The sequence below is a fragment of the Cupressus sempervirens genome, chromosome 3 (assembly GCF_028749045.1).
Source record: "Cupressus sempervirens isolate cs-2001-9-10 chromosome 3, ASM2874904v1, whole genome shotgun sequence".
Lineage (NCBI taxonomy): Eukaryota > Viridiplantae > Streptophyta > Pinopsida > Cupressales > Cupressaceae > Cupressus > Cupressus sempervirens.
The window spans coordinates 745,309,968-745,324,897 of record NC_143120.1 but is presented as its reverse complement, the minus strand read 5'-3'; the positions used below and the strand labels follow the sequence as shown (position 1 = coordinate 745,324,897).

At 32.5% G+C, this 14,930-nt stretch overlaps 1 protein-coding gene across 9 annotated transcripts in view; it reads left to right on the top strand.

Annotated features, from left to right (window-relative positions):
• The window catches only part of LOC149568972 (MADS-box transcription factor 21-like), a 376,483-nt gene that overhangs the window by 167,623 nt on the left and 193,930 nt on the right, over positions 1 to 14,930 (top strand). For 7 of the 9 annotated variants that reach the window (XM_089821778.1, XM_089821783.1, XM_089821779.1 and 4 more), the window contains exon 6: positions 13,839 to 13,880. In XM_089821778.1, the coding sequence (XP_089677904.1) occupies positions 13,839 to 13,880 (42 nt within the window). Of the gene's footprint in view, positions 1 to 13,838; positions 13,881 to 14,029; positions 14,307 to 14,930 lie in introns of those variants that run through there. The other 2 variants (XM_089821776.1, XM_089821777.1) reach the window with 1 other exon arrangement.

The window sequence follows — 14,930 nt, the reverse complement described above, 5'->3', positions numbered from 1 at the left end:
CTAATCAAATATTCTTTGCAACTTATCTTTCACACTTTCCTTCTCTTCCTTCTCCTTCACTCACATATCCATCTTATTTCATATTACGCTATTATCCTACTCATCCTCAGAACTTAACCTTTCTCATATATCATAGGATTAGATAAGTCAGCTTGAATACCCTTCGAAAATAATAATAAACATCCAAATAGTCAGCCTTGATCAATTAAATATGTTGACATATGTAATATGTTGTCACTTGGTCAACACTAGGTCTAAACACTCAGTTGACACTATGACTCTTTCGATGCCTGACCACTCAGTCAATACTATAAGAAGGAATCCCTCTATTAACCAATTGCTCATTTAATATTGGAAAGTTTTCTCTACCCAAATGCTTGGCTAATATTGACATGTACAAGGTTAATACTACCAACTCTACATTACTCAGTTAATATTGACTTTTTTATAACATCAATGACAACATATAATTTACTTTGGTTGCTGGCTACTATTATTGGCCACAATTTCAGCAAGATGTCAAGAAGTTTGTACAAAGTTGTATAGTGTGTCAGATGGTGAAAGGAGTGAAGAAGAATATGAGGTTGTATCCTCCATTACCTGTACTAGAGAATTTGTGGTAGAATGCCAGCATGGACTTCATTCTTGGATTATCAAGGACTTAGAGAGGCCATGATTCTATTTTATGGTGGTTGATAGGTTTTCAAAGATGGCACTTTTTCATTCCTTGCAAGAAGACTAGTGATGATGTTCATGTGGTAGAGTTGTTTTTCAGAGAAGTGGTGAGACTACATGGTTTATCAAAGGGCATAGTTTTAGATCAAGATACCAATTTTTTTGGTATTTATGGTGTACATTATGGAAGAAATTAAAGAAAAATTTGAAGTTCGGCTCATCACATCATCGATAGACTGATGGACAAATAGAAGTTGTGAATCACAATTTGGGAAACTTGTTGAGATGTTTGGTTTGAGATAAACTAAAAGGAGGGGGATCTAATTTTACCACAAGTGGAATTTTCATATAATTATTCTATCAATGGTAGTACTAGTAAATCATTATTCTAGATTGTATGTGGAAGTAGTCCCAAAAATGCTTCTAAATTGAGGTAGCTAGATGAAGGAGAGATAAGTAGCACTAAAGCAGGAAAATTTGCTGAATGTTTGAAGAATATCCATGAGAAAGTGAGGAAGAACATTACAAAGACGAATGCACAATACAAGGCTAAGGAATATGTGAAAAAGAGATATAAGGAATTTTCAATTAGAGATAAAGTAATGGTCCATTTGAGGAAGAATAGATTTCCAGTGGGCACATATAATAAGTTGGAAATGAAGTTTGGACTATGCAAAATAGTGAAAGGTATGATTTTGGAAATGCCTGTGAAGTGGAGTTGCCTACTGAACTAAATATTTCACCAATATTTAATATTTAAAATTTGATAGAGTTTTATTAAGGAGGTGATGGTGATGAAGTTGCAAAAGCGTAGTGGATTATTCTAGCAGCTAGTTTAGCTACAAATGAGATTGAGGAAATATTGGACAATCATATTGCCAAAAGTACAAGGAACCAAACTAATGAAGAGTACCTAGTCAAATAGAAATGGAGGCAAGTATAAGATTCATCATGGCTAGAAAGAGAGGAGGTTAACCATCTTGGTTTTCCTATGAACACCTAAGATGTGATGTGGTACTTACTTCTCAAATTACCCCTAGCGTCTAATGTAGGACCATCTTGGGTGTAAGAGAAATCTTGCATCACCCAAAAAAATTAATTCTTTTGTTTCTTGAATAAGGATTTTCTCAATGTAGATTTGTTGTTTTTGGAGGCTTTCTACTTAGAAAACTAGTTGTACAAGCTTGGAATGTCCTAATTTAAGAGGTAGAGGCTCATCTTGGATATATCAGCCTACCAGTTGAGGCTCAGTTCCATATCATGAGTATTCATGGATTTATTGCAGATTTTTGGTGTACAAGTTTGGTATAAATAATTTAGGATCTCTATTAAAGTCCTAAACATGCCCAGATCAATCCCAAAAACTTGATGAATGGGTGCTTGCACAAATTTGAGCCTACAGATCAGAAGTTGAGAATTTTGAAAAGTAGTTATAATAGCCAATCAGAGCAACAGTTTGAAATTTATGGCCTTCCAAATTTGTTCTAATGAAAAATTCCAAAATAAATGTCAAACGTTTGTTTGGCTGACTCTATATGTATTGTTAGGGTTTTTCAACCCTAGGTATTAAGTTTGAGTGTCTAGAACCTTCCCGAGCAACATAAAATTATCTATTTAAGAAATGCCCATACATTGTTTAGGATAGCTCTGGTTGATAGTTCATAGGTTTTTCTTGCAGATTACTATAATGAAGTTGCCCATGTGGGTTGGCATATTATGATTCCACATTTGTGGCAATAATAAGAAGCCCATATTTTGTTCTCATAAATTGTTATTATTTCTTTGTTTGTGTTATGTGTTAAGGTATTAAGGGGAGCACCCTTCATAATACCTAGCCCCTTTTCCCAAATAAATTAAGAAATCCCAAGTTATTAGAATTAAAATATAGTAAATTAGTAGGTAAATTAAATTTATAAATTTTACCAAAAATCAATTAAATCAACATTTTAATCATATGTTTTGCCACAATTGTAGAACCCTAAATGCATAGATATACTTACATGTTTAATCAAATAATGCATCATGAATTCAAATTAACCAATTATCAAAAGGTTAATAATAATAAAATAGATTGATACATCACCCATACAAGGTTGACATTGGCTCAACATTGATGGCCAAAGTCACTATCTCTAGGTGCAACTATTGGGGATATAGGTACATACTCATGTCCTAAACTTGGGGTGACTTTACCTGGTACCTTTTTAGTAAACAAGAAAACATCTAGTGTAGATGCCAATATATAATAGCTAAAGCCCATAAGGACACATAATCATGTGAAGGAGAACAGTATACCATGTAGATATCACAAGAAAGTGATTATGAATTAGTTCCTACTTCTTACTACAACCAACAAGAAATCCATGCATAGAAATGGTGTAGTACAACATAATAGCATATAATCATATGATAAAATATTTAAATTAAATCATTTAAGTAATCTATATTCATCATTTGAGCATATATATTGAAGGTAAAAGATAGATATTCATAGCATAAAAATAAACCAAAAATAAATCCAATATTATCTATCTGATAACAAATATATCATCTTCCATTTTTTAATACAAAATAAACTAAACATTTTCATAAAGCATCATGTCACATCATTGGCATCAACATGCAGATATGATCAAACTAAATAGTAATGTGTCTAGCATCTAGCAGCTATGATATTTTTAATTAAAATAGTGTATAGTCATCAAAGAATTTCAATATGAAAATAAACATTGGTAAATAAATAAAAGTATAACTTGGATCAAAATGACCATGGAATATAATGCAAATAAAAGAGGCACTACATCTAAGATCAATTTCCTAGCATTGGTGATTTCCCTAGAAATCTCCTTTTCCTTATTAACCTTGTTGAGGACTTTCTAGCCTTTCATTTAGATCCTACATCCATCTTCTTACCTTGAGTCTATTTTTATTTATTAATCATTTATCTTCCTCTATTTTCCTTTCACTACTTGAAGGTCTAGGTGAAGAATGTGATTTTTTCGTTTCTAGGGTGAGAGTAAAGTTCTTAGTTCTAGAAAAATCAACATCATGATCAAATGAGATATGATTTTCTAGTTACTCAGAGTAGAGGATGCAATAACTCCTTTATTCTCATTCTTCTATATATGAACTCCATCCTACATAGTAAGTTCCTTGGAGTGGGATTATCTTCCATCACCCAAGAACATGCAAGAAAATTCTAGTCCAAACCATTAGTAGTGTTATGTAATGAGTCTCTTTTAACTTGATCTACCCCTAATTCATAATCCATCTTATAAATATCCATATGCAAAGAGGGTGATTTATCAATCACTCTAGGCCAAAACTAACCCACTTTAGGAGCAAGGACAAATTCTCCTTCCTCCAAAGCAATTGTCATAGCAAGATCTAATACAAGGAAGCATTTGGGTGACTTTAAAAGGGATAATCCTCAAACCTTAAGGAAATTTCAACCTTCTTTCAATTCTCCCCAATGTGTGGAGGGGGAGATTGATTTTTTAGCTTAGGTTCCTTAGCTACAGAAGCTTCACAATCAGCTATAACATGGCCCAATCTAGAATACCTTTAACGATAATTTGTTGCATTATCTTATATTAGTGCTTAAGTTTGCTTTTCCCATTTAGATTATAGAGTAAGGAAGTTTAGGTGAGTCTTATTAATTACAACATTAATACAAAAATAGTTGAATAATATCTATAACTTGCTTGATTTATAACATCAAATTCAAATTATGCCCAAAGGTGTACCCATCGATATGAAGATTTTCTCATTTCAAAATTCAAGTGGAAAATAAAGCATACAAGACTAAATTAGATCCATTCAATTGAGGTTAGTTATTGGGTCAAAATTTGGCTTCCATCTAAAAAAATCCATATAGTTCTTTGCATGTTCCCTAAAATCTTTATCAAGTCCTCTACCATTAATTAAAATAAGAATAGGCTTCTAAGCATAGCATTAATAGAGACACTACCTTTTAGCTTTCACCTAGCAGTTATCCTTCATCTAACCAAGTGTATTGTTAGTTTAAAATAGAATAACTTACACACAGAATCATTGCTCATGGAAGAAATGACCCTATCTATAACATCTTGTAGTCTAATTTTTATTCCTTCCTCCAATCTAACATATTCTAGAATAATATCATAGGATTCATTCTCATAATCTCATTGACTAGTGCACATTTTCAACTTCTTTTTCAGTGCTTTCCTTTTTCTTTCTCACCCTTAAGAATATTTAGAGAATACACAAGAGGTTAGTTTATGGTTCACAAAAATTCAATAGAATCCCAATAAAAATCTCTACAATCTATAGTTAATGTGGTGTGGAGCCTAATTAGACTTTGAGGCTTATTTAGTGTAATTTCCCACTAGATTATTTCTATGGGAGTTTGGGGTAGCACCCCTGAAGTAAAAAATGCCTCTACTATTATAAAAGGTATCGGCTACTATTTTTCTATTGGATGACTTATTCTAACCCTAATTTTTTAATTTAAAAAAGACTATAAAATGACTTAGGGTTAGGGATTTAATTATATATGATGAGATTGTAGCTTCTTGCAGTGGTATTGAGATTTAAGGGATTGTGTATTGTAATCACTAGATAATAACAATATTGGACTTGTTGTTGGTGAAAATAGCCCAAGGATTGGGTGAACCATGTTAAATCTCTATGTTTTTTGTTCTCTTATGTGCAATTTATTATTTTTTGATATTGGTTATATTTTCATGTAATTATTATTTATGTCTATAGTTGATCCTAACTGGTGGTATCAGAGTTAGGTTGTCATCATTTTTGTAGTTTAGGTTCTCATCATTTTTTCTATCCTCTGCAAGGTCTCATAGTTGAGTGAGAATCTTGTGGTTGAGTGGGAGAAATGGTAGACAAGGGTAAGCTAAAGGTTGAGAAGTTTAATAGACAGAACTTTCAGTTATGGAAAATGTAAATGGAGGACTATCTTTATCAAAAGGATTTATGATGATCTTTGGAAGGAAAAGCCAAGAAATAGGGAACTTTAACAGATGAGGAGTGGGAAATTTAGGATAGTGTTGTGGCTTTACAATGCACACCCCATTTTTCCCAAGATATGGAGATCCATAGTAAATTTTTACTTTTCTAGACCCCTAGTCCAAGGTCTAAGTCTTTTTTAGGGCTTTATATAGTGTTGTAGAAAAGCTTGGCCCTTTGCTTGAGGAACCCAGATCATGGAATGAAAGGAATTTAGGTGAAATTTTTTATTTTTAAGTATAAGGGGCATAATAGTGCACTTAGCACACCCTTAGAGGTGTGCTAATGCTCTACCCATGCTAGTGCAGAGCATTTCCTCTTGGAAGTGTGCACATGCATAGGTGCGCACCCTAAGAGGTGTACTTCCTCTGGGGACTATAAAAGTGATGGAGGAGCATCCAGAGGTGTAAGGGAAATCCTGTGTCATCCAAAAAAAATGTACTTAGACTTAGTTTCTATTTCATGTGTTTTCATTTCTTGATACCAATTTGGGTCAAATAAAGGTTCTAACTCTCATAGTTCCACTATCACTGTTCTAGTTTAGAATATTTGACCACCTTGGGATACGTGTAAGTGTCAAAAAACTATGACTATGTAATTGAACCATAATTATGGTGGATTAGAAGGTGTAAATTAGAGGGAGGATTAAAATTTTAATTTAGAATATTTGAGAAAAAGAATCAGGTCAAAAGGCTGGACGGTTTGAAAGTTATCACAATTTTTTAATTTTTGGAGAGCTCCTAAGAATGCTTCAAAGTCAGATTCATGGCATTAAATGACCTTGTACAAGGCCAAAAAATGGGGGATGAGAAAAGATGGTCCATAGGGCTATAGAGTGCTTTGAGAGCTTTTCGTAAATGTAAACAGTTTGTTAATCAGAGCTATGGTTCAAAACTTATGCCTCCCGGAAGTTTGGTTACCGTTTCTGGATTCTTCTAATTTTGCACCGACTTCTAACGTAGCTTCTAGAGCCTTCTATTTGGTTGGTGGATACCAACTAGAACTTTCTAGAATGTATTCCTAATCCTTAACCCTTTGGGGTCTATTTAAGGACATTTCTGGCATTGTAAAATGCAGTTCGGAGTGGAGTTTGAGAGAAGGTACTAGGAGAAGAAATTATCTCCAGATTTATGCTATTGTAAGCCCATAGGGCATGTTTTGGAGTCTGTTTCTCTGCACTAAGTGTACTAGCATATTTTCATAGTTAATAAAATTTTCCCTTTCTTTTTATGTCCATTCTATGCTTGGGTTGTTCTCCCCATCAAGTGGTATCAGAGCGGATTTTCCTAAGTGTGTAGACAAAGCATCAACTGTGAGGCAGTTTGCACCAAGACTATGTGATTGTGGGTTTGAATTAAGAAGATGCCTCCATGAAGAGAGCGTGGTGGATGGGCCAGAGCTATTAATCCTGAGGAGGTTAGAGCCCTCCAAAGGCAGGTTCAAGTGTTGCAGGAGGAGCTCTGTAGAGGAACAAATGTTACTGCAAGTGATGAAAGTGAGGACGACAATGAAGAAGAATAAATTGGACTAGAAGGGGAAGTTGAAGGGAAACTTCTGAATCAGGTAGAGGAAAGACTTTTTAGAGCCATTACTAAGTTTGGGAAAAGACCTACAATTGATGTGGGTGTATTTTCATGAAATCTGAAACCAAATGAGTTGATCGACTAGATTAATGAACTAGAAGAGTACTTTGAGTATGAGGATATCAGGGATCTAGATAGGGTTAAGTTTGCAAAGGCCAAACTAAAAGATTGTGCCAAAATTTCATGGCAAGAGGTTCAATTGGAGAGAAATAGAAGAGGAAAGAAGAAGATCACAAGGTGGGATCGCATGGTGGACAAACTAAAGAAGCAGTTCATTCCTATTAACTACGAGCTTGATTTGTTTAAGAAGATGCATGGGTTAAAGCAAGTAGGAAAATCAGTCAAGGAATATATGGAGGAGTTTTATCAACTTTTGATTAGAGCAAGGCATGCAGAAGCAAATAAGGAGAAGGTTTCTCATTATATCAGTGGGTTACGACCTAGCATCCAGGAGGAATTAAGTCTGGTAAGAATAACCAACGTTGAAGAGGCATACCAATTTTCCCTAAGAGTTGAAGAGAAGCTAAATAAAAAGTTTGAAGGGAGACAAAGAGGGCACGATCAAGGAGGAAGGGGTAGTGGTAGGTCATCTGGAGGTCGAAATGAGACCCAAAGGAAATATGAAGATGTCGGTACTAGCAAGAACTAGAGGAATGATGATTTCAACTACTCTCGTGATCAAAACTTTAGAGATTGGAGAGGAAGAGGTAGAGGACATGGATAAGGTTCAGGAAGAGGAGGTTTTCATGGTACCTATTTCCATTGCAATGAACAAGGCCATCATGCCTTTGAATGCCCTCAATGACAAGGAAGAACAGATAGGAGAGCTGAGGGCCAAGCTAGGGTTGCTCATGTGGATGAGGATGCATAGTCATCACATTAGAGGATGCAGAAAGAGAAGAGACTTTAGTAAATGAAAGGGTTCTACTAAGTGGGGAGATTGAACCAGGACAAAGGAGGAGTCTATTTCGTACCAAGTGTAAATGTGAGAATAAATGTTGTGATGTGATCATTGATGGTGGTAGCATTGACAACTTGTTTTCAGAAGAGATGGTCTCTAAGCTGAAGCTCAAGAGGGAGAAACACCCCCAACCCTATCGGATCGCTTGGGTGAAGGATGATCATAAGGTCCTAGTAAGTGAACAATGTTTAGTGAAGTTCAAAATTGGGAGTTACCATGATGAAGTTCTCTGTGATTAATATTCCAATGGATGTTTTCCATCTATTGTTGGGTAGATCGTGGCAGTTTGATAAGCATGCAATACATGATGGTCATGCAAACACCTACTCTCTAACAAAGGATGGAGTTTGCCACAAATTGAAGCCCATGAAAAAGGAAGGTGAAAAGGTATGCAGCAGTGCCAGGATCTATCTTGTTGATGGAAGAAATTTTTTAGATGGCATGAAACATCAGTGTATGTGCTATGCTTTGATTCCTAGAAAATATAAGGAAGGTAGTAGTGAAATACCACTTGAAGTTTCAAATTTATTAGGTGAGTTTGGAGATATCATCCACCAAAAAGATGGAAGTTTAACTTCTACAAACATCTAGAGAAAGTTGAGCTTCTATTTTTGGCATTTCCAAAGACTCTTACATCATTTGATAGCTTCCTTCTTCTTATCTATTTGTTCTTTCTTCATTTTAAGACATGTAAATTCTCATGCACCTATTAATTGATAACAATAAGGGTGAAGTCCTGCTTGGCATCTCTTAGAGAGTCAGTTTGTATGTAAATAGATTTCTTTTATTAGTTTAGAAGAACATGTTTTCATAAAGAGATCTCTCACTCTCAACAAAAATTGAGGAGATAATTTCTTATAAATTCAAGAATGTAATGTGTATTCTAGGCTCATATTTCAGTGCAATAATATATGTTTTGGGTGCTTTTGTTCTGAGTGTAGTTATTCTTACCAGAGTGTGTTATTTTTGTGGATTATTGTTCATGATAATAATGGAGCCAATATTTTTGTTCTGTTGATTTGATTGTGCGATATTTTATTTCTAGTGTTTGTTGCACATTGACAAATTTTTCTATCGTACAAAGTTGGAGAAGAGATCACCCTTTTTGTTCCTACATAGATTCTCATCTTACATTAGCACACTTTCTATGGCCTTTTGATTTGATAAGAAGTGAAACATCTTTTATTTTTTAATAATTTTCCATCAACAATCGCATCAATGGATTTGAGGAAGTGTTGCTTCTACTTTCATGGTTTCCTAGCCAATCATTTGAATGATTTAACTCGTGGACATGTTGTTACCATAGTTTATGTCCATTAGGAATTTTCCTTTCACACTATTTACTTTCATCTCTCATTACCTTATCTTTGCTATTTTCTTTTCTAACCCTTGGCTAAATTAGGAATTCATATAGTTGCATTGTTAGATTGCATTCATTAAAAAATAGGCAATACTAAAAAACATATCTTTTTTGTTGTTAACTTTAAAATAGCAAGTAGATTTATCATCTTATCTTAAATTGGTTTGAACTAGAAAAGGCCTCTTTGTGAACAAAAACATTTATCTTCAACTATGTGGATTCCAGTAGATCACAAGATTTCCTAGAACCTTAGAGTTGGTCCCAAATCAACTTTTCAAGAGAGGAGTTTGAAAGGATTATTATAGTTAAGCATCGTGCAAAATGAAAACTCAACGGAAGTTCATGCAAGACGAGAAAACTGAAACATCTTTTGGTTTTACTAAGTTTCCATCAACAATTACATGAGTGGATTTACTACTCCTACTTTCATTGGTTTCCTAGCTAATATTTTCAACTATTTAACTCACAGACGTGTTGTTACCATGGTTTATGTCAGTTAGGAATTTCTCTTTCATGATATATTTACTTTCATCTCTCATTACCTTATCTTTTTTATTTTCTTTCCTAACCCTTGGTTAAATTAGGAATTCATATAGTTGCATTGTTAGATTGAATTTATTAAAAAACATAAAATACCAAAAAACATATCATTTTTTGTGGTTATTTTGAAACAGCAATCAAATTTATCATCTTATCCAAAATTGGTCCAAACCAAAAATGGCCTCTTTGGGAACAAAAACATTTATCTTCAACTAAGTGGATTCTGGTAGGTCGCAAGATCGCTCAGAACATTGGAGTTAGTCTCATATCATCTTTTCAAGAGAGGACTTCAAAAAGATTCATGTTGTTAAGCATTGTGCAAAATGATAGCTCAATAGATAGAAAGGGACTTGGAAGTATTCAATTATGCTTGGCACAATTGGTGACATTTAATATTAAAAAAGTGAAGACGAGAGAAGAGTTAATGCAAACCCTAGAAAAATTGTATGAAAAGGCTTTCACTTTAAACAAGGTATCTCATGAAGCTTTTGTTTAATATGAAGATGGTAGAATGTGGATCTTTCGTAGATCATTTAAATGAATTTAATATAGTTACTAGTTGGTTACCTTCTCTGAATGCCAATTTCGATGAAAAAGTTAGGGCTCTTTTGATTTTGTGTTCTTTGCCTAAAAGTTGGAATGGCTTGGTAATGGTTGTCATTAATTCTATTTCTGTATTTAATACCATAAAATTTGATGATTTGATTGGTGTTATTCTAAGTGAGGAAACTCATAGGAAAACCTTAGGTGGATATACATTAGGAAGTGTTTTGAACACACAAAGAAGAAGTAAAATGACTAAGAGAGGAAGTAATTAATTTGAGGTCAATGGTATGGAGAAATTAATGTGCAAATTGAAGAAAAGTTTATATGGCTTGAAGCAAGCACCTCAGCAATGGTATCTTAAATTTGACAATTTTATGAATGAGCATGGTTACACTTAATGTCATTCTATCCATTGTGTTTATTTTAAGAGGTTAGATGATGACAGCTACATTATTTTATGTTTATATATTGATAATATGCTTATAGCTAGGTCTAACATGGATCACATTAAGGGGTTAAACAAATAGTTAGCACATTCATTTGCTATGAAGGATTTGGGGCCAACAAAGAAAATCCTTGGTATGAAATTTGCAAAGATAAAAAGAATAGAAAATTGACTTTATCTCATGTTGATTATATTGAGAAGGTGTTGTAATGTTTCTCTATGGAGAATGCTAAAGTTGTTAGCGCACCTTTACCTGTTCATTTCAATTTGACTAAGGAGATGTGTCCAAAGACACCAGAAGAGGAGGCTAAAATGTCCAAAGCACCTTATGCTTCAGTTGTAGGGAGCTTAGCATATGTTGTGGTATGTACTACGAGAGATATTGCACATGCAGTGGGAGTTATTAATAGGTATATGAGTCATCCAGTGATTGAGCATTGGAATATAACTAAATGGATTCTCAGATATTTGAGAAGAACATCTACTAAGTGTTTACATTTTGGGATATCTCTTTCTAATTTATAGGGCAATGTTGAATTAGATTTTTTAGGGGATATTGATATCTGGTAGAGTATTACAAGTTATGTATTTACTGCTAGTGGGATAGCAGTGAGTTGGATTTCTCAGTCGTAGAAGCTTAATGTTTTATCCTCTATAGAGGCAAAGTATATTACTACTACAAAGGCAGCCAAGGAGATGATATGGCATTAGTTCTTCATGGAAGAATTAGGACACCCATAGAGGGATAATTATGTGCTTATAGTCATCTTGCCAAGAATTTTTTTTTATATTCAAAGACAAAAAACATACAATTGTGGTACCATTTCATTCGATCAGTTTTGGATGATGGACAATTAAAGCTAGAGAAGGTTCATACAAATCATAATCTAGCAGATATGTTTCCCAAGGTAGTGACAAGAGAGAAGTTGAACTTGTCTTCAACTTCAGCTGGTCTTCTAGACTGAACTAAATAAAAGAACAATAGAGTCTAGGGTAGTTTATTATTCCAGTGGGCACTAGAAGTTTAGTGGTGCTATGATCAATCTCCAAGTGGGAGATTATTGTTGTGGAGTTTGATTAGTTTCAAACTAAGAGATTGTTGTGATGTGGAGCCTAATCAAACTCAGAGTTTTTTTTAGTGTCGTTTCCCCCCAAATTATTTCTATGGGAGTCTGGGGGTGGCTCCCCCAAGACGGGGTCAAAGGGTTGCAACCTCCTAGGGAAGCTTTATAGGTGCTCTCCCTATCACAGTATAAGGTGGGGTTTAGGGGCCAATGAGGGTTTTGGGGGGCAGTGCCCTCAAAGCCAAAAATGACTCTAGTATTGTAAAAGGTGTCGGCTACTATTTTCTATTGGCCGACTTATTTTAACCCTAATTTTGAAAGGGGAAAAAGCTTGTATAAAATGACTTAGGGTTAGGGATTTCATTATGTATGATGATATTGTAGCTTCTTATGGCAGTATTAAGTTGTAGAGGATTGTATATTGTAATAACTGGATAATAAAAATATTGGACTACTTGTTGGTAGACATAACCTAGGGATTGGGTGAACCACATTAAATCTATGTCTTGTGTTCTCTTCTATGTGATTTATTATTTTTTGATATTGGTTAGATTTGCATTTGATTGTTATTTATGTCCATAGTTGATCCTAACAATAGTAGGGGTCCTAGAGGGTGTTTCCCCATGTGAGGATGAGGGTTGAGTTAAAGGGGGTCATATCTCTAACTAGTGTCAACAATTATGTGCAGGGTTTAAAATTTCAATTTCTCTCAGCGAGAGTTGTAAAGATTTTTACAATATTTTTGAGATATCTATTTATGACAAGATTGATTATTGATTTTTTTATTGAATTATTAAAATATAAATAAGATATATGACAAGGTTACCACAATTTTTTTAATTTATACAAAACCTTCTTTTATAAGAATATATAGAACATGAGGAAATTATCGTTCAATAAAATGTTATCTCTTTTTATTTAATTTAGAGTATTCAAAAAGATTAAGATAAAAAGAAAGTGTTGAGGAATAGTAAAGTTTACAATGTAGAACTAATTCTTTTATCGTTCTTTAAATAGCTATCATACTATGACTTGATAAATAAAAGGGAGAAAATATGGAATCTTATGTTATTCTTTTATTTTTAGTTTTTTAATAAATCATATTATAATAGACTATTTAAAGTAAGTCATATATTTTTTCAATTTTTCATGGTCCTTGATGTTATTGAATTTGAATAGACTTATAATATTTTGTCTCTTTATCTTACATATTGAAAATATGTATACAAAATAGAGGTTTGAGCTACAAAGACAATTTTGTCATTATTTTAACTATCAAATAATGTAGAAGATAATAAATATACTAAAAATATCTTTTATACAATTTGAAGTTGAATATGTAATAATTTAGAAAAGTTTATTTATCTATATTTTAATATTAAGAACATATATTCTTATTTTAAAATTAAAAATAAAATAGTTCTTTTAGTAAAAATAATCACTTTTGATTATTATTTAAAAATTTGCAATATGTTATTACATAAAACATAAGATTTTTCAATTTTAATTACTTTTAAATTGTAAAGTCTTTAAGATTATCCCTTCGAAATAAGTTTTATTGCAATTTATTTGTGTTCACTCAACATTTAAAAATTAATAATATTTTACTTTTAATTTAATATATTTTTATACATAATATCTATTTGATTTTATTTTGAAGGAGCAAATTTTAACGATGAACAACTCCTTTCTCCAAGAAAAGGTATGATTTTCTATAATTTAGGTATGGTTTTCTATAATTTTAGAACTTGAAATAAATTAATTAAGAAATTATATATCTCATCCATCTATTACTTTTAATATCTTTTCAAAAATTATATTTTAACATTTTTATTTTTATTTTCATTTCAATTGGAAGGATGTACAAATCTTAGAGACCTCGTTGTAGTAAATGTACCTCAAGAAGCAACACTAATCCCCAGCCACCAATTTTGTATTGGATTGAATAGGAATGATTCTGGGTCGTTCGATTTTAATGTTGATGCATAGATCCAGATAGTTATAAATAGGATAAAATTAATGAATTTGGAAGTGATACTCTAGGAAATACTTGGTTTGTATACAATATTGTTAAGTATGTATTATTGGGAATCTTACTATATTAATTAGCTTCTTCTTTTTCTTTTAATACTCAACATAAATAGGTGTACACATTTGGGAATGGATTGTATGAATGAATTTATATGTTTTAGTAAAAATAAATATTATGAAAGGGACTTATCATTTTAAGATTTAAATTTTAAATTTTAAAATTAAGATATTTAATATTATAAGTTATTTTTAATAGAAGTGTTAACAAGTGGTTATTATTTACTTTTATATACTATTTTAAATTATTTAATTTATAAATAAAATTATTACAACATAATAAATAGTCATAATAAGTAGTGTTAATTTTGTACATAATTATAAATATTTAATAATTTAAGAGGATGAAAAATTATAGTCTATATAAAAATGTGTAAATGAAGGAAAATGGATAAATTCAAGGTTTTATTTTTTAAGAATTTCTATATGGCATTTTAGAATTTGTTCGCATTCATTCTACATTGACAAAACTACCATATTCCTTGTCATGTTAGTTAGATTTGTTTCTTGGAAATAGATATTGAATTTAACTATTTGGAATTTAAATTATTTCCTATTATGAAGTCAAATGACAACTTGTTTATCTTTAGATATTTTATTACATCTTTCTACATCCTTGTAGCTTATGAGAACCAAAAAAAATCTTGCAAAAGAGATATTTCAT